The following is a 21,580-nucleotide window of genomic DNA, read 5'->3' on the forward strand; positions in this document are numbered from 1 at the left end:
TGAAACAAACATAAACAAAACCTGAAATTTGTCACATTAGGCAATTTTGAAAGGAAGCGGGCAAACGTGTAGGGTTGATTTTCTTTGGCTTTTTCGAGCCTGTTCTACTTTCCTTATTGTACCATACCTACGTATGAGACTAGACGTTCATTGCTTATGTTACAAACTTTAGCAAACCGTAAAAGCTTTAATTCAATATGCCTGCTTCGTTTTGTGATTTTATCAACAATGTCATTGATTCTCCAAATTTGCTGGCATTCTTTCCGAGATTTGTACCTTCGATTGCATGTTTTTGTGAAGTTCCTTTTCAATTTTAACGGGTAAATTTTTGAGTCTATATTCCATCAGTAACACTGCTCAACAAAATTGAACAAGTTAAATGTTTCAACCGAAAATTTTTTGTTTCTAACGTGTGGTGTTCCACATTATTATATTTCTAAACTACGCCCCTGTTAACAATGTAAAACTATGCACATGAAAACATATGTAGCTATGCACAAGTAATTCATAATGAGAGTAAATAACAAAAATCAATATCAAAATAACTAATCAAAAACATAGAACTATTCTCAGCACACACGCTCTCTCATCATTCAGCAGTCTCAAAAATATAAACAACAACAAGAGACGATGCCGTTATAAAAACTTGATTGCTGTTTTGTGGCCACCTGCAACTCTGTTTTAAGAAGAACAAATCACTTATCATTGTGAAGCGTAGCTGCCAAATTGCATTTTGAACAAAAATAAAGTTTAATCATTTTTTAATAAACTCTCGTTTCATTTTGAGTTTATTATAGTGGCGACGAGGTTAAGACTAAATTTGCAAATATTTAAAAAATAAAGTTGTCCAGAAAAATGGAATCATCAATAATTGGAAAAGTACCATATTTTGATCATACACAGAAGGTATGGTCAGTGTTCCAGAACCAACTTCAACCATTTTTATTGCCAATGAAATCGTTGCTGAAGAATAGAAAATAGCAATTCTTCTAGCATTTGTATGTGAGACGTCGGACATCTTGTTGACAAATTTGATGAGTCCGGCTAAAGTGGAAGCTACAACAGTGACGTTTGAACAGTGTGCGGCGGCAATGACCAGGCATTTTACACCTCAAACGGCAGGTTTTGCAGAAAGGTTTAAATTTTATAATGCCACAAAATCATCAACGGAGACGGTAAACGAATGGGCCGTTCGTGTGAGGTCATTAGCAGTGAATTGTGAATTTGGATCGTGTTTGGATACTGCCATTCGAGAGAAGTTCGTGATGGGACTGGAAAAGGGTCCGGCCCGGGACAAATTTTTTTTGGAGGCAGTGACTGTTAAATTCAAGCAGGTGGTAGAAATTACAAATAGTGCCGAATATGTGAAACATCAGTACGTTGCAGTGGAGGTGAAACAAGAGCAAGAGCTGAATTTTATTAAACGAAGCAAGGGTGGTTGCGGCAAAAGAGATGGAACGAAGCAGGTGACGTCACAACACAAGCATAAGCAGGGTGATTACCAGTGAAGTGTGTGTGGTTACAAAAATCATAAAAGCGATTGTTGTAAGCTCAGAAATTACAAATGTAATCAATTTGAAGAAAATGTATAAATCTCAAAATTTAAATTTTATAGATAATTCCGATGTATCTTTATTTTCCATTGTTGCAGCCAGTTAAATATAGTGAATGGGGGAATCCTATTTAAGAGATATTGAAGACCTGGCATCAACCTGTGCTGTTTGTTGCCAATACAAACTTTTTATGCACCAGATAACTGAAATATATAATTGCGTTGCAACAACAACAAGGAAGCGGGCATACGTGTATGGTTGATTTTCTTTGGCTTTTTCGAGCCTGTTCTACTTTCCGTATTGTACCATACCTACGAATGAGACTAGAGTTCATTGCTTGTGTTACAAACTTTAGCAAACCGTAAAAGCTTTCATTCAATGTGCCCGCTTCGTTTTTGATTTTATCAACAATGTCATTGATTCTCCGAATTTGCTGGCATTCTTTCCGAGATTTGTACCTTCGATTGCATGTTTTTTTGAAGTTCCTTTTCAATTTTATCGCGTACATTTTTGAGTCTATATTCCATCAGTAACACTGCTTAACAAAATTGAACAAGTTGAATGTTTCAACCGAAATTTTTTTATTTCTAACTTGTGGTGTTCCACATTATTATATTTCTAAAATACGCCCCTGTTAACAATGTAAAACTATGCACATGAAAACATATGTAGCTATGCACAAGTAATTTATAATGAAAGTAAATAACAAAAATCAATATCAAAATAACTAATTAAAAACATAGAACTATTCTCAGCACACACGCTCTCTGGTACTCTCATCATTTAGCAGTCTCAAAAACATAAACAACAAGACACGATGCCGTTACAAAAACTTGATTGCTGTTTTGTGGCCACCTGCAACTCTGCTTTAAGAAGAACAAATCACTCATCATTGTGAAGCGTAGCTGCCAAAATGGAATCATCAATAATTGAAAAAGTACCATATTTTGATCATACACAGAAGGTATGGTCAGTGTTCCGGAACCAACTTCAACTTCATTTTTTATTGCCAATGAAATCGTTGCTGAAGAAAAGAAAAAAGCAATTCTTCCAACATCTCTATTTGAGACGTCGTACATCTTGTTGACAAAATTGATGAGTCCGGCTAAAGTGGAAGCTACAACAGTGGAGTTTGAACAGTGTGCGGCGGTAATGACCAGGCATTTTACACATCAAACGGCAGGTTTTGCAGAAAGGTTTAAATTTTATAATGCCACAAAATCATCAACGGAGACGGTAAATGAATGGGCCGTTCGTGTGAGGTCATTAGCAGTGAATTGTGAATTTGGATCGTGTTTGGATACTGCCATTCGAGATAAGTTCGTGATGGGACTGGAAAAGGGTCCGGCCTGGGAGGCAGTGGTAAAAATTGCAAATAGTGCCGAACATGTGAAACATCAGTACGATGCAGTGGAGGTGAAACAAGGGCAAGAGCTGAATTTTATTAAACGAAGCAAGGGTGGTTGCGCCAAAAGAGATGGAACGAAGCAGGTGACGTCACAACACAAGCATAAGCAGGGTGATTACCAGTGCAGTGTGTGTGGTTACAAAAATCATAAAAGCGAGAGTTGTAAGCTCAGAAATTACAAATGTAATCAATGTAAACAGCGAGGTCATTTAAAGAAAATGTATAAATCTCAAAGTTTTATAGATAATTCCGATGTATCTTTATTTTCCATTACTAGCTCTGGTGACGACCCCATTAAAATTTTTGTTAATGAAAGACCATTTGTGATGGAACTGTATACTGGGTCAGAAAATAATGTGACTTCGGAGTGTACTTTTGACAAATTTTTCGGTGACCATAAACTAAAAAAGACATACATGCTGTTAAGGGCTTACAATGGTGTTAGTATAAACCCGGTTTGTGAGTGTGACGTAACTGTTACATACGGAAGTTAGGTTAGGTTAGGTTTAAGATCCGCAGCTGCCGTGCTGGCAGCCACTCCACTCGAAGACCTTAAGGTCCATTGTGATCATCCTGACCATTGTTTTGTATATGGTGATGATGTGACGGGGATGTAAGTCGTCTATGGATGAAGTAATTGCGGTTCCGGCTATATTGTGATGTGTGCAAGTAAAAATGGTGATGATGTGAAGTAGAAGTGTGATGTTTGTTATGGATGAGGCTGTATGATGTTACGTGTTTATAGATGATGATGTACGGTGATCCGGCTATATGGTGATGTGTGCAAGTAAATGGTGATGATGTGAAGTAGAAGTGTGATGTTTGTTATGGATGAGGCTGTATGATGTTACGTGTCTATAGATGATGATGTACGGTGATGGGTATATGGTGATTTGTTCATACGGTGATGGTGGTGTACAAAAGACATGAGCTGTGATGTACATTCTGGGTATATGGTGATTTGTGCATACGGTGATGATGGCGAGTAAAAGACATGACTGTGATGTATATTCTGGATTGATTGTTGATTTGTGCATACGGTGATGATGGTGTGCAGGGGACATGGCTGTGATGTATATTCCGGTTATATGGTGATTTGTGCATACGGTGATGATGGTGTGCAGGAGAGATGGTTGTGATGTGTGTTCTGAATGGTGCTTTTTGCCTGCAGATGGTGATACATGATGATGATGAAGTGTGCTGGTGTATTAGGTTGGAAAGACGGGGAAGGAGGGAAGTGGAGAGTGATGAGACAAGAGAAAGAGAAATAAAAAGAATGAGTGATAGTAGAGGAGAAATAAAAAGAATGAGTGATTGAAGAGGAAAATACCAGATTTAGAAGAGGATTGATTATAAAAAGAATATATATAAGACTACTCAGAGCCTATGTTGATCTGCCCCAGAGCCAATTTAAGCTCTTGCAGTAAGCTAACAGGACAGGACAATGGAGGAGAAGAAAGAGAGAGATTCAATCACATGCGCACCAAAAAGTTTATGTCTTTTGACCATCAGTCTAGGACACCTACACAGAAGGTGCTCGATTGTCTCAGTCTCCTCCTCATCCTCGCATAACCTACAATACTCAATGTTGTTGCCATCCCACTTACAAGGCATACATCTTATTCGGCAATGGCCAGTTATGACCCCTGTAACGATTCTGATTTCTGACTTGCGAAGTGAAAAAAGGGACGCAGTTCTACGCCCTGAGATTGCCGGCCAGATTGACTTAGATACTTTACATCTAGGTATGTCTTGCCAAATTCTTACGGTTTTCTCTGCGTAGAGCTGCCTGAGTTTGCCGAGGAAGTAGCACAGCGGTGGCTTTACACAGTCCTCCACCCGTAGGTCCGAGGATTGGGAGCCACGCCTCGCCAATTCATCAGCTATCTCATTTCCCTCAACATCACAGTGCCCTGGTACCCAACAAAAATTGACGTTCAAATTGCTTGTTTTAAGAAGAGACCTGCAGTTTCGAACAATCCTAGATTTGATGGTGCAAGATCCAAGCGCCTTCAAGGCTGCTTGGCTTTCCACGTAAATGGTCGCTGTTATACCTGCATTGTGCGTCATTTCCTCTAGTAGCTCTAAAGCTTTTAAAACAGCAAAAACCTCGGCCTGGAAGACACTACAGTCGTCGCTAAGTTTGTATGAGCGGCTAATATTCAACTCAACTACATACGGAAATAAGATCAAGGTTATTCCGCTTGTAGTGATTCGTAATGGTGGCCCACCACTATTAGGTAGAAACTTTTTGAAGAAGTTTGACATCAACATTTCTAATTTGGATTATTCTTCGACAGGGTCCAAGGTTGTTCAGGATTTTATGTCAAAATTTAAAAGTTTTGAAGAAGGTGATATTCGTATTCGCGGGGATTTTAAGGTAACACTTAATCCCCATTTATTAGTGGAAAAGTATCCTTTGCCGCGGTTAGAAGAGATATTTTCAAACCTACATGGCGGGGAGGAATTTACGAAGTTAGATTTGAGCATGGCATACCAACAAATACCATTGGATGAACAATCCAGAGAATTTACTACTATTTCGAAATCCAAGGGTATTTTTTTCATTATACGATTCTAATTTATGGGTTGGCTTCGGCCCCAGCAATTTTTCAAAGAATTATGGATACCTTATTTACGGGTATGGATGGTGTTGTGGTCTTTTTAGACGACATTTTAATCACTGCTCGTAACAGAAAAAAAATTTTATCCAATGCTGGATTTAAGTTGTCCCCGGAGAAGTGTGATTTTGCCTGTAAGAAAATTAAATATTAAATTTGTATAGAAGATTAGTACCAGAGGTATCGCAGTTTGATCGAGAGGCGGTAGCAATTTTATTTGGTGTTAAAAAATTCCATTAGAATTTTGTATGGACGTCATTTCACTTTGGTGACGGATAACAAACAGCTTCATTATATTTTGTGCCCTAAGAAGGGAATTCCATTAATGGCTTCTAGTCGATTACAGCGTATTGCACTAACATTGTCGGGTTATCAGTTTGGTGTGTCGCATATTAGATCAAAATATAACGTTGCTAATTATTTTTCTAGATACCCAATAGAAACTGATTTTTCTTCAAAGCATTTCCCAAATAATGTTTATTTGAATTTTTTGCACATAATGCACTGTGAAAGCAAATTGTTGAGTTTTGAAAGTATTCGCAATGGAACAGAGAAGGATGAACTATTGATGAAGGTTAAGGATTTGATATCTAGAGGCTGGCCGAAAAAATGTCTTGATCAGGAGCTATTACCCTATTTTTTGAACAGACCTGAACTGTCGGAGGAGTCGAGTTGCATATTTTGGGGATATCGTGTTATTATACCCACCGCGTTTAGGAAGGATCTATTAAATTTCTTACATGCCTCTCATATGGGAATAGTGAAGATGAAAGCTATGACTCGAGAGTGTTGTTGATGGCTGGGTCAGAATAAGGATTTGGAAATGGTTGTGAAATCTTGTGAACCATGTCTTATGACACGGCCAACCCCACCTCAGTAGGAATTAATACCGTGGCAAAGAACAGATGAAGTGTGGTCGAGAATTCATATAGATTTTTTTGGTCCGGTTATGAAGCGTTGGTGTCTGGTGGTAGTGGATAGTTGCAGTAAGTGGTTGGAATGTATTGATATGGGTACAAATACAACGAGTACAGCCGTAATAGCAGTTTTGAGGGGACTGTTTGCTCGTTTTGGTTTGCCAAAATATGTCGCTTCGGACAATGGTACATCTTTTGTCTCAAATGAGTTTAGGACGTTTTTAAGAATGAATGGTATTGAGCAAGTTACGTCACCAGTAGGAAATCCAGCAACAAATGGCCAGGCGGAAAATGCTGTTAAAACCATAAAGAACGCTCTTAAATGCAGTTTGAAAAATACACCATTGTCGGAATTCTACGGAGTGTTTTGTCATTTTGCACACCCTACAGTGAAAATTTGCAGGTATTCTAATGCATAAATTCGCTTTTGTGGGAGTCCATAGAAGACGAAAATACCTTTGGTTTCTTTGGGTCACTTCGGTTTTTGATTTTATAACGGTAAATGTAGTGAAAAATGGGCTTTCTTGGATTTTCAACTTTAAACGAACATTACTTCTTTTCAACTTTAAACGAACATTACTTCTTTTCTCCACAACCCTATTGCACACCCTATTTTTCACTACAAAGGGGAGAATATTGTCTTTCGAACAAGCGATATATTTTTAAAATCGGTTAACAATTGGCTTTCCAAAATGGGAAAAACCAAAGTAATCGGTTGAAAAATGAATGCGCTATGGCATTTTTTGTGTTTCAACTTTTTGGTTTTTTTTTTCATATTTTCCTTTATAAAAGATTGATGTAATTTTTAGGAATAGCTATGTACGCAGATTTTAGCCTGTCCTGTGGATATTTAACGGTTTCATATATGCAATTAAAAAGCTTTGCTTACTTGTTAATATTGATTTTTAGTCCGTACAACTCGCTTTGTGCTACCCGCCTATTTAAGAGATATTGAAGAGCTGACATCAACCTGTGCTGTCTGTTGCCAATAAAAATTTTTATGCACCAGATAACTGAAATATATATTTGCGTTGCTACAACAACAACATCTGTAGCAGCAACATTTTTAGTAGATCCACATAACAATTATTTGTTTGTTCTGTACAACGTTCGATTTATTTTTGAAAGCATTTCATTAACTTTAAAAATTGAATTTTATATGAAACAAACATAAACAAAACCTGAAATTTGTCACATTAGGCAATTTTGAAAGGAAGCGGGCAAACGTGTAGGGTTGATTTTCTTTGGCTTTTTCGAGCCTGTTCTACTTTCCTTATTGTACCATACCTACGTATGAGACTAGACGTTCATTGCTTGTGTCACAAACTTTAGCAAACCGTAAAAGCTTTCATTCAATATGCCTGCTTCGTTTTGTGATTTTATCAACAATGTCATTGATTCTCCGAATTTTCTGGCATTCTTTCCGAGATTTGTACCTTCAAGTGCATGTTTTTGGAAGTTCCTTTTCAATTTTAACGCGTACATTTTTGCGTCTATATTCCATCAGTAACACTGCTCAACAAAATTGAACAAGTTGAATGTTCCAACCGAAAATTTTTTGTTTCTAACGTGTGGTGTTCCACATTTTTATATTTCTAAACTACGCCCCTGTTAATAATGTAAAACTATGCACATGAAAAAATATGTAGCTATGCACAAGTAATTTATAATGAGAGTAAATAACAAAAATCAATATCAAAATAACTAATCAAAAACATAGAACAATTCTCAGCACACACGCTCTCTGGTACTCTCATCATTCAGCAGTCTCAAAAACATAAACAACAACAAGAGACGATGCCGTTATAAAAACTTGATTGCTGTTTTGTGGCCACCTGCATCTCTGTTTTACGAAGAACAATTCACTCATCATTGTGAAGCGTAACTGCCAAATTGCATTTTGAACAAAAATAAAGTTTAATAATTTTTTAATAAACTCGCGTTTTATTTTGAGTTTATTACATAACTAAAATCGGCGAGTTATTTTCAAATCCGGTCGCAGTTTTTCTGCATTAGCTCTTATTCTTGAAATATAACTCAAAATTGTCTTTTACGAGTTTTACCCAGAATTTCGTTATTTTCGGCAACAAACACATGTTTTTTGTACATTTTTGACATTAATATATCAAGTGGTGACGGATAACAAACCGCTTCATTATATTTTGTGCCCTAAGAAGGGAATTCCATTAATGGCTTCTAGTCGATTACAGCGTATTGCACTAACATTGTCGGGTTATCAGTTTGGTGTGTCGCATATTAGATCAAAATATAACGTTGCTAATTATTTTTCTAGATACCCAATAGAATCTGATTTTTCTTCAAAGCATTTCCCAAATAATGTTTATTTGAATTTTTTGCAAGTAATGCACAGTGAAAGCAAATTGTTGAGTTTTGAAAGTATTCGCAATGGAACAGAGAAGGATGAACTTTTGATGAAGGTTAAGGATTTGATATCTAGAGGCTGGCCGAAAAAATGTCTTGATCAGGAGCTATTACCCTATTTTTTGAACAGACATGAATTGTCGGAGGAGTCGAGTTGCATATTTTGGGGATATCGTGTTATTATACCCACCGCGTTTAGGAAGGATCTATTAAATTTCTTACATGCCTCTCATATGGGAATAGTGAAGATGAAAGCTATGACTCGAGAGTGTTGTTGGTGGCCGGGTCAGAATAAGGATTTGGAAATGGTTGCGAATTCTTGTGAACCATGTCTTATGACACGGCCAACCCCACCTCAGTAGGAATTAATACCGTGGCAAAGAACAGATGAAGTGTGGTCGAGAATTCATATATTATGAAGCGTTGGTGTCTGGTGGTAGTGGATAGTTGCAGTAAGTGGTTGGAATGTATTGATATGGGTACAAATACAACGAGTACTGCCGTAATAGCAGTTTTGAGGGGACTGTTTGCTCGTTTTGGTTTGCCAAAATATGTCGCTTCGGACAATGGTACATCTTTTGTCTCAAATGAGTTTAGGACGTTTTTAAGAATGAATGGTATGGAGCAAGTTACGTCACCAGTAGGAAATCCAGCAACAAATGGCCAGGCGGAAAATGCTGTTAAAACCATAAAGAACGCTCTTAAATGCAGTTTGAAAAATACACCATTGTCGGAATTCTACGGAGTGTTATGTCGTTTTGCACACCCTACAGTGAAAATTTGCAGGTATTCTAATGCATAAATTCGCTTTTGTGGGAGTCCATAGAAGACGAAAATACCTTTGGTTTCTTTGGGTCACTTCGGTTTTTGATTTTATAACGGTAAATGTAGTGAAAAATGGGCTTTCTTGGATTTTCAACTTTAAACGAACATTACTTCTTTTCAACTTTAAACGAACATTACTTCTTTTCTCCACAACCCTATTGCACACCCTATTTTTCACTACAAAGGGGAGAATATTGTATTTCGAACAAGCGATAGATTTTTAAAATCGGTTAACAATTGGCTTTCCAAAATGGGAAAAACCAAAGTAATCGGTTGAAAAATGAATGCGCTATGGCATTTTTTGTGTTTCAACTTTTTGGTTTTTTTTCATATTTTCCTTTATAAAAGATTGATGTAATTTTTAGGAATAGCTATGTACGCAGATTTTAGCCTGTCCTGTGGATATTTAACGGTTTCATATATGCAATTAAAAAGCTTTGCTTACTTGTTAATATTGATTTTTAGTCCGTACAACTCGCTTTGTGCTACCCGCCTATTTAAGAGATATTGAAGAGCTGACATCAACCTGTGCTGTCTGTTGCCAATAAAAATTTTTATGCACCAGATAACTGAAATATATATTTGCGTTGCTACAACAACAACATCTGTAGCAGCAACATTTTTAGTAGATCCACATAACAATTATTTGTTTGTTCTGTACAACGTTCGATTTATTTTTGAAAGCTTTCATTCAATATGCCTGCTTCGTTTTGTGATTTTATCAACAATGTCATTGATTCTCCGAATTTTCTGGCATTCTTTCCGAGATTTGTACCTTCAAGTGCATGTTTTTTTGAAGTTCCTTTTCAATTTTAACGCGTACATTTTTGCGTCTATATTCCATCAGTAACACTGCTCAACAAAATTGAACAAGTTGAATGTTCCAACCGAAAATTTTTTGTTTCTAACGTGTGGTGTTCCACATTTTTATATTTCTAAACTAAGCCCCTGTTAATAATGTAAAACTATGCACATGAAAAAATATGTAGCTATGCACAAGTAATTTATAATGAGAGTAAATAACAAAAATCAATATCAAAATAACTAATCAAAAACATAGAACAATTCTCAGCACACACGCTCTCTGGTACTCTCATCATTCAGCAGTCTCAAAAACATAAACAACAACAAGAGACGATGCCGTTATAAAAACTTGATTGCTGTTTTGTGGCCACCTGCATCTCTGTTTTACGAAGAACAAATCACTCATCATTGTGAAGCGTAACTGCCAAATTGCATTTTGAACAAAAATAAAGTTTAATAATTTTTTAATAAACTCGCGTTTTATTTTGAGTTTATTACATAACTGAAATCGGCGAGTTATTTTCAAATCCGGTCAGTTTTTCTGCATTAGCTCTTATTCTTGAAATATAACTCAAAATTGTCTTTTACGAGTTTTACCCAGAATTTCGTTATTTTCGGCAACAAACACATATTTTTTGTACATTTTTGACACTAATATATCAAGGGTGCCACTGTGGTGCAATGGTATGCACGCCCGCCTTGCAACATCAACCATTTTTCAACGGTGGCAAAATACCCCTCAGTAATGTTGGCGACATTTCCTGAGTATTTCAGCCTTGAAAAACTTCTCCACAAGTGGTGTCTTAAGACACGCCGTTCGGACTCGGCGATAAACAGTAGATCCCATATCATTGAGCTAAATATGAATCGGGGTGCACTCACTGATATGAGAGAAGTCTCCCTTGTCCCGTATGGGATGTTGTGGAACAATTTTTTTTTTTGTATATGTATATCAAGGAGATGATGTACGCTCACTACAACAAGTTTTTGAAATAATTATGATGAATATATATCACAAAACATAGAAAACATACGACGGACATTGTAAAAATTTCATATTTTGTATACTTTAAGCTGCATTTACGTAATCGGGGGAAGTCATACTATCTTCATATGACATACCGGATATGCTTAGGGTTTCTACTATATACTCCAGTATTCAAATATGTAATATAAAGCAGGCATGACCAAAAAAAGAACGGAGAAAATGTGAATGTATTCAAAATATTGGCAACTTATAAAAGTGTGTTAGTAAGTTTGTATTCACGCAAGTTATAAAACAATAACAAATCAAAACATTTGTTCTCTTTTGTACGCTCTTTCCGTGAATTCGGTTCATGTGCGTGTAAATTGCCGAAAACCATCGGCACCAACGCACAGTGGATCCATCCATCATTCGAACGCGATCTTCTTAAGAATAGTTTCAAAAGTCGGAACATATGACTAATATTTTTTGTTGTGAGTACAACCTATATTTCAAGTGCATGATGCCCACCTCGGGAATAATTTTCCAAAGTAGGTCATGGGTTTAAGATTATTCAGTATTAAAATCAGCTGCCATCTAGTGCCAGACTATAAATGGTGGGTCGCTGAATAAAGCTGCCTTAGAATAGGATTTCTATGCATGTACTAGCGTATAACTCTGTTATCTAACCACGTACATTAACATAATTGCCATCAGTGGCAAGATGAAGAAATCTTCTTCCAAATTTGTCTTACTTTGGCGGTGCGTGCCTTCCAGGAAGAACTCTATAAGATCTATATTAAAGTTTTTACCAATTTTCAGACAAAAATTTTAATTTTTTTCAATCCCCTAAATTGGTTGGATTTTATGTTGTTTTGGAGATTGTTTTGTTTCCCCAAGCCTATTTTCGCATCATAAGATAATCGGGACCTTTGTTCATGTCATTTTGTATTAACAGCATAAAACAATTCTTACCGTATACCACCTCCAGAGGGGAAAGGGGGGAGAATGTTATGCTCGTGGTTTCTTAAAACACTCTTCGCAGCAGCACAAAGCTGTAACCTTGATTTTTATACTCTAAATATTTTTGGCCACTTTCTCCATACAAGTGGATCCACTGTGCGCCGTGCCAAATGTGACCATGCTTGATAAAAAGTTTAAATCGTAATGAAGTCTGCTAAAGAGATAACATTACCACATAAGCCATTTTCTCCTTTTCAGACTTCATGACGATTTTTAGGTTATGGGCTAATCACGGGCGTTATGAACTTTATATTATATATTTGAATACTGGACTATATAGTAGACACCCTAAGCATATCCGGTATGCCATAGGAAGATCCTACGACTTTCCCCGATGACGTAATTACAGCTTAAAGTACATCTTGGATACCAGTCCACTCCTGTATGTAATTAGTCCATATCATTTCTTTATTTCCCTTGTGGGCCTTCTTAAATTTTTATTCGGATTATATTTTGAAGTAGCTTATATTTGTTGTTTCGCATTATATGGTCAGGATAAGCTGTTATTTCTTTTGTTTATTAAATGCATTATTTCCTTTTCCTGGTGTAGCCTTTGTAATACCTTACTGTTTGAAACAAACTGTAGGTCCACATTCCAGAAGCTTAAAGTTCCTTTATATATGTTGCCTTTAATGTCCAAACTTCGACAGCGTATAACAGAACTGACAATACATAAGTTTTCATGAATCGCAACTTGGTTTTTATCCTTATATCATGGCTGGTATAGTTCAAAACTGCCTCCATATGTCAATCTTATACTCCAACAGTAATATTAAATGTAAATTTAAGGTTTATAGTTATACCCGTTCATCCGAATCAAGATTGTATCAAATTTAGTACCATTTAATACTTTTCGTACAAATAAGTACGAATTTTCGAAAGCATTTCCTTGTATCAGCATCAGTTCCCATCCATTAATCCCATACAAAATTTCAAGGTTCTAGCTATATCCTTTCAAAATATACAATTGGTACTAAATTTAGTAACCTTTAGTACTTTTCGAACACTTATAGGTGGAATTTAAAAAACATTTGGTACACCTTTATAACTCTCCATCCCCTCATTCCGAATTTCAGAATTCTAGCTCAACCACTTCGCCAAATACAAATGGTACCATATTTAGTACCTTTCGTACCGATCTAATTTGAATTTCCAAAAACCCAGCCTTATCTGACGCATATTGGGCGAATGAGATATAGTAGCTTATTTCTCTGAGAAAAACTGCTGCGTTTTGCTGAATCATTTTCCATAAACATTTTAATTGCTTAAAAACTCTTTTTCTTCGTTAACACTATATTCTTCTAATGCATGTTCCGAGACAAAAGAAAATAAATAATAGTTGCTAATTGTTTCATCTGGTGATTTTATGGACTCATGAATGTCCTCTTCACTTTATAGTATTTAACTTATAATCGAAACAGTAGCGCATAAGAAACAAAATCTATTATTTCTTTGGGATACAATTACATAATTCATATTCATTTCTTTTTTTGCTAAATTGTCTATTTGTGATTTAATATTTTTTTCTATATAGGTTTTTGGGAAAATTATGTTGGAAGAAGGAACAGCAATTGATCGAAACAACAACTTCCAAACATTCCCTCAAGCTGTTTTAGTACTATTTCGTTCTGCCACAGGAGAGGCATGGCAAGAGATTATGATGGCTTGTTCACCTCGGGATGACGTTAAATGCGATCCTGAATCAGATGCTGTTTCTAACTGTGGATCTAGCATTGCTTTTCCTTACTTTATATCTTTTTATGTTCTTTGCAGTTTCCTAGTAAGATTTTTTATTGTCACAACATTACATATTTAAATTAACATGGATAATTACATTTACAGATTATTAATTTATTTGTCGCCGTTATCATGGATAACTTCGACTATTTAACGCGAGATTGGTCAATTCTAGGGCCCCATCATTTGGATGAATTTATTAGATTATGGAGCGAATATGACCCAGATGCAAAGGGACGCATCAAACATTTAGATGTTGTTACATTGTTACGAAAAATTTCCCCCCCATTAGGGTTTGGAAAATTATGTCCACATCGTATGGCATGTAAGCGATTGGTGTCAATGAATATGCCACTTAATTCAGATGGAACGGTGCTATTTAACGCAACGTTATTTGCTGTTGTACGCACATCGCTCAGTATTAAAACGGAAGGTAATATTGACGAAGCCAATACAGAGCTTCGAGCAACAATAAAACAAATCTGGAAACGAACAAATCCAAAGTTGTTAGACCAAGTCGTACCTCCGCCTGGAAATGATGATGAGGTTACCGTTGGTAAATTTTATGCAACGTATCTAATCCAAGACTATTTTCGTCGTTTTAAAAAACGTAAAGAACAAGAGGGTAAAAGTGATCAATCCGAGAGCGCCGTGACTTTACAAGCTGGTCTTAGAACGCTACAGGAAAATTCGCCAGCACTTAAGAGGACTATTTCAGGATATCTTGATGAATTGACTGCCGAAGCAGACCCAATGCACAGGGTAAGATTAATGAAAATTTTGTTTTAGAAAATGGATCTAGTTTAGAAACAGGAATGGGGCTATGAAAAAAGAAATGAAAACATTTGCAACCTTCGTTTTTTGCTTTTGGTTCGAGCGTTAAAGGCAAAATACATAAATTTTTCAAATGAAAAATAACTCTTTGCATATGCAAAAGAGTATGTAATGTAAAACCTCAATATATTCGTCCTGGATGCAACTTCAGATGTATCGATCTACAAATTTGGAAAGAAACAAAACGATCAATGGTGTTCTTCCGATCGTCACGAAATTTTGACTTAAATTAGAAATTTACCGCACACTTTTTGTGTATAGACATTTCCAGGAAGAGCACAAGCTTCCCAAGAAAAGAAAAGGTTGAAACACATTTAGTACTCGCTAAAGCCCTTTAACATTATATTATAAATACCATGTTTTATAGTCTTCTGACTGAATTTTTGATAGTAATCCTGTTTTTTGAACAATAAATAATGTTTTTTGACATAACGCCAATAGATCAGTAGTACTCACTCTGTACGGGTCCGATCCCTTCACTCATATGTTTTTCGACACCCAGACTTCTGACTTTTGCTAATAAACGATATAACTCTGGACTCTGAATTTTATTAAATCCAAAACTTAAATGTCAAGAAATTTCCATTATTTCCTAAGTTTCTGAACCTAGCACCCATGCTTATGCCCTCCCCTAGACCCATCACTCCCCCGATGAAGTACGTATGACTGATATCAGTTTTAAAATTTTACTCACTTTTAAACTTCCCAAAACAAAACAAAAAACAAATAATTTGAATCATATTAAAAACGATATTTTACAAAATACTAAAGATTTCACATGCGAATTGGCTCAGGTGAATATGTTGTGACCATTAAATTTTCAGGCGTTTTATGTATTTTCAAATTTGTTCATAATTCTTGTTTGTTATCGTGTCAAAACTTCTTATTTTCTTACACTTGAAGCATTGAACTATTAATAATTGCAAAAAATGCCTGAATTGTCTATGTGGTATCCGATGGAATTGCAATTTTCGAATGTCGAAAAAAGATGAGTTGTGCTGAATTGTGCTAGGTTTGCGTCCATTTGTGCCGAAATTTTTTTTTCGAAATTCGAAAAAATGGGTGAGATATTCGACAACAAATTTTTTTCGAAAAAATCTTGCCAAAATTGCAATTTTCGAATTTCGAAAATATTTAAGTTGTGCTGAATTGTGCTCAGTTTGTGCCCATTTGTGCCGCAAAATTTTTTTCGATATCTCGTACCATTTTCGAAAAAAACGATATTTTCGAATACATCACAGAATTGCAATTTTCGAATTTCGAAAAAACAAAAGTTGTGCTGAATTGTGCTCAGTTTGTGCTCATTTGTGCCGCAAAATTTTTTTCTATATCTCCTACCATTTTCGAAAAAAACCGATATTTTCGAAAATACGATAGAATTGCAATTTTCGAATTTCGAAAAAACAAAAGTTGTGCTGAATTCTACTCAATTTGTACCAACTTGAGCCGTTTAAATTTTTTCAATATCTCTAACCGTTTTCAAGATATGGTAATTTCGAAAAACCAGTATTTTGTATGAAAAATCACTGTAATTTCTGCAATAATGCAAATATCGAGATGATCTTTTTTGTGCTGAGTTCGACTCGCTGAGCACAATTTTTCGTCCATACATTGGAAATTTCCAACTTTACTCGTTACTCGCTCAAAATGAAAAAATCCTATCACTTCCGTTTAAATAGGATTTTTTTAATTCTGTAAATTGTGCTGAATTGTGCTCGTCTAGCACACATTTTTCGCCTTACATTGCAAAATTCCATCTCAACTCGTTACTCGTTAAAATCGCAAATAGTGTTTTTCAACGAAAAATCACTGTATTTTTTCCAAAAATGCAAATATCGAGACGATTTTTTTTTAACTCAGTGGATTCACCGGGTTGATTCACCGAGCACAATTTTTCGTCCATACATTGGAAATTTCCAACTTTACTCGTTACTCGCTGAAAATGAAAAAACCTTATCATTTCAGCAAAAAAAAATATTTTTTTTAATTTTGTAAATTGCGCTGAATTGTGCTCGCCTAGCACACCATTTTCGCCATACATTTTCGCCATAAAATCGCAAATAATGTTTTTCAACGAAACATCATTGTAATTTTTGCAAAAATGCAAATATCGAGATGAAATTTTTTGTGCTGAGTTAGATTCACCTAGCACAATTTTTCGTCCAAAATTTGGAAATTTCCAACTTTACTCGTTACTCGCTGAAACTGAAAAAATCCTATCACTTCCGTTTAAATACGAATTTTTTAATTCTGTAAATTGTACTGAATTGTGTTCGCCTAGCACACAATTTTCGCTATGATTCAAACAATTGCAAATCTATCTTTCGCTGCATTACTTGCAAAAAACTTCATCATACAGTGCTTCATACAGATGAGCCTGTTACTCAATCTCAAACTACAATCTCTCAACCTAAAACCCATAATCTTAACATGTCCAATGAAGTCACTTCTCATAGTGCACAAGCATTTAACTCTGTTCTGCTCTATACAATTAGACTTTGTGTTATCACAAATCGTGGTAAACTCACTTTACGTGCTTTACTTGACCCTGGATCTCAGGCAAGTCTAATTTCTGAGTCTACAGTTCAACTTTTAGGCCTTGAAATAAGTAGATCACACTGTAAAGTGGTCGGTATAGGAAATGGTGCTGAAAACATATCTAAATTTTCTGTGAATCTAGACTTATTCACACGAAAAGAAGAGTTAGTACTTTCATGAACTGCTCTTGTACATTCTTCGCTCTCCTCTTACACACCAAATACTTCTTCTAAGCATATTTCATTGCCTAATATTGAAACAAACAACTTAGCTGATCCTTATTACTACAAATCTGATCCAATTGACTTAATTTTGGGTTCAGACATTTGCTCTAAAATCAAGATTCCCACGGAATCATTCATACATAACAATCTGTTCTTCCAAAATACTAATTTTGGATGGGTATTCTCTGGACCCACAAAATCTATCTCAACAAATAGAATCCATATTCACAATGTGAACTTGGAAAACACTTCAAAATCCTTTTCTAAGCAAGTAATCTTTAAGCGTAAGCTTGCCAGTCAAGAACTGGAATGCAAAAAACAATTTAAACACTCTAAACCAAGTCGAACCAAAAATAGTCGATACATGGTTGATTTACCAAATACATCTTCACTAAAATCAAATTCTGAACCAATTCTTAAAAGTAATATCACTAATGACTTTTCTCGTCTAAAACAAACCAAAATTCCTCTTAAAAGACGCAAAATTTGTGACTTATGCAATGCTTTGTACCATAATAAGAATCCAAGCAATCTTGGCCAGAAACTCTGCCATATTTAATTAGCTCTGAGGAGGATAAAGGAAATCTAATGTATCTACAAAAAGTCTATCCAAAAATCTTCACTAAATATGCAAAACTACTTATAGATTTTCGATAAATGCAAAAATTCAAAATCTAAAAGTATCCTATCTTTAATCTGGTCCGAATATAAAAATTCAATATGTCCTCTTGCAAAATTTCCCACGTAATTGACTTTCTTGAGGAAATATGTATTTTTAACTGCAACTAAAATCAAGCCTTTACTAAAATTTGTGTCATTTATAGAAGTAAATTGAATCAAATGATGCAAAACATCCAATCAATTCTCTTAAAACAATTTTCTTCTTCATTAAGAATTTCTGTGCAAATTTAAAAATGAACATAATGCAAATTCTCAATTCGCCTAAGCGGGGCTCTAAACAAGCGTTCTAAAATTGCCAGTCATAAGGACCGCGGTTCGAACCCCGTCCGGATCGGTTTTTTTATTTTTCAATTTGTTCTTATTTTTTTTTTTCGTTTCTCTTCATACATATATATTTATTCTTGTTATTCAATAAAAGAAAACAAAAAAATACTTAACTGACGTAAGTCATGTTAAACGAACCCCAAACAAACAACAGGCTTGGTGTTTAGCCTAGAGCTAGCGTCGTCAGCTAACAGCCACAGGGATGTAGGTTCAAACCCCGCTGCCCTTAAATCACAAATTGAATTTTATATTTGCAAATACTAAACTTTAAAAGATCAATTGCTAAAATCTGTTTATTTCCTGGTAATTTGCCTCATTCTAACTCTGAATTGGACGATACTCAGCAACAAGCTAGCTTTTAACTCTACGTGGATTCTCTGGATGTGTGTTTGCTTAGTATGACGACTACACAACAACGCTGTGAGTCGGAGCATAGCGGAGGTACCACCTCGACTAAAATTCTCCCAACGGTGGTCCGTCATACCTGAGTAACCTGCATTCAAGAACATTCGTCCTTCAGGGAGAATGTTGATGGAAATATATTATTTCACCAACCCAAAACGCCTTTGCTTGAGGCTAACTAGAAATGGTCACCAAAAACCCCGCTTTAATAAATCATCCTCATCTAAAACACTATTATCGTCATCATTATCATCATGGCAGAATAAGAAGGTAATCTCATATGAAAAAACCGTTCTTGAGCTGCCAAATACAACCATGCATTCTAAACAATATGAAAGTTGTTGTTATTGTATATCAATGGTGGTCTTTTGGTTCATGGAGGACGTTTTTGCGGCTGAAGAGTAACATATTTTCGTAATTTTGGTTAAAATATGTAAATTGACATGTGAAAATTCGTCCCTACGACACCAAAGGAAATCGTGAAATATACCATAAAAGGAATGTTATATTATTACTGAGTCCAGCCAACACAAGAAGAAGAACAATGTACAAATCAAAGAAAGATAGTTCACTTTCCACCAGTGTTCAAGATTCCTATTCGCCCCGCATCGATATCCAACAATATTGTACAATTGGTGCGAAAACATACACATAATCATTTGAGGAATATGAAAATATCCACCGATAAATCCACGGCCACGTTGAAATGAAGTTCCAGTGAACATGGTGTTCCGATTCCGACCACTAGCCACACCAAAACAATGGGTAAAAGTTGGAATAAAGGGCTAAGTTGATCGTTTTCATTCAGCTTGGAACGGAACCATTTTTTTAACAGGTAGGTCTCGTCACCCTGATAAATATATATAGACAGAAATGTATGATTTTAAATGAAATTTTGTTCCCGTTCCCTAGATTTGCAGCTGTCCATGGGTACAAGCCTTAAATCCCAGGCCGGCTATATGGAGAAAAATTTGTGATTTTAAAGAAACTTTTGTTCCCGTTCCCTAGATTTGCACCTGTCCATAGAAAATGTCTGAAATCCCCGGCAGAATAATAAAATGTATATTTCTTAAGCTTTTCAATAGTATCAATTACCCGTTCAAAAAATGCAAAGTTACATACAAAGGAATTTTCGGAACTTCAGAGGCCCATATCTCGGGAAGTATGGACTTCCGCAATAAATGTTACATATATTTGTGATCAGGGTGACGATCACACCAGTGAAAAAAATTTGATCCCGATCAGAGCCTAATGACTCCATGAACATCAGGAGAGATCTTAATGATTCATAACTTTGTGAGAATATTGTATTCTTTTAAAGCTACAAGATGTTGGACATTTTTATAATATATATTTAAAATATAACATATGTTGTGCATCTCTTTACAACATACATACATATATCGTCACCATAAATACGCGAAGACGTAACCAACATGAACGTAAACAGATACATAAAGCTAAAATCGATGCTCTGGCAAAATTTCAGGCTTCTACGTTCAAAATCAACGATCCTATTCAAGAAATGGCATTCCGGAAAATGGGATAATATGCAGAATTTATTGTAATGGAGGATCTCAAAACTAAGCAATTCAGCGGTTTTGGATTCACTATTTATTCCACTTCGTATATGATCGACAACATCCCATATACTCGCCTTCATAAGATTAATATTCCGTAACACAGTTTTTAATTTTATAACGTTTTTTGCTTCCCCTGTAAAATTTAGGTTCTGCGGGCATTTTATGTGACGATATTATCTAGTAAACCAACATATAAGTATGTATTCTTTTTACAAAAATAAAACATCTAAAACTTCAAACTTATTTACATATATGCACATTTAATGGTGGTACTAAACATGAGGTTCACGTTACACTTTATTGACGTTGCAAAATCTTTCCATTATGCGTTTCAAATGCACAACATGGACGTTATGTCCCGGTCAAAATGAAATTATGCGTCCCTAGTTCGAGTTCCTCACTACAGCAATTTCATGATTTTACTCTACTATGAAACTCGATCTAGCGACGCATAATTTCATGAAATCACTCTAGTGTGGACCTGGATGCTTAAGAGATTTACAAAGCAACTGATGTATCGGAAGTCATCCATAGACTTCCGCTGTTTTATACCCTCAGCCACTAGACCAGGGTATATACACATTCATACGGGCAAAATGTGCCTCATAGACCCCAAGTATGTTTTGACGAAATTCGTTTCAGACAATTTGGAGTCGATTTAGCAATGTCCGTCTGTCTGTAGCGTACGCTAACTCACGAACTAATCAACCGGTTTGGTCCAAAAAAACGCTATATCTCTTGAACGGAGCAAACAATTTGG

General features: G+C 35.7%; 1 protein-coding gene across 6 annotated transcripts in view; it reads left to right on the top strand.

Moving 5' to 3' along the window:
• Ca-alpha1D (Ca[2+]-channel protein alpha[[1]] subunit D) overlaps positions 1-21,580 on the top strand; it is a 1,669,376-nt gene that overhangs the window by 1,604,554 nt on the left and 43,242 nt on the right. For all 6 annotated transcript variants that reach the window (XM_073958159.1, XM_073958162.1, XM_073958158.1 and 3 more), the window contains exons 22-23: positions 14,032-14,277; positions 14,340-14,996. In XM_073958159.1, the coding sequence (XP_073814260.1) occupies positions 14,032-14,277; positions 14,340-14,996 (903 nt within the window). The remainder of the gene's footprint in view (positions 1-14,031; positions 14,278-14,339; positions 14,997-21,580) is intronic.

Source organism: Musca autumnalis, unplaced genomic scaffold, assembly GCF_047663935.1.
Source record: "Musca autumnalis isolate F117 unplaced genomic scaffold, ASM4766393v1 scaffold_6, whole genome shotgun sequence".
Taxonomy (NCBI): Eukaryota; Metazoa; Arthropoda; class Insecta; order Diptera; family Muscidae; genus Musca; species Musca autumnalis.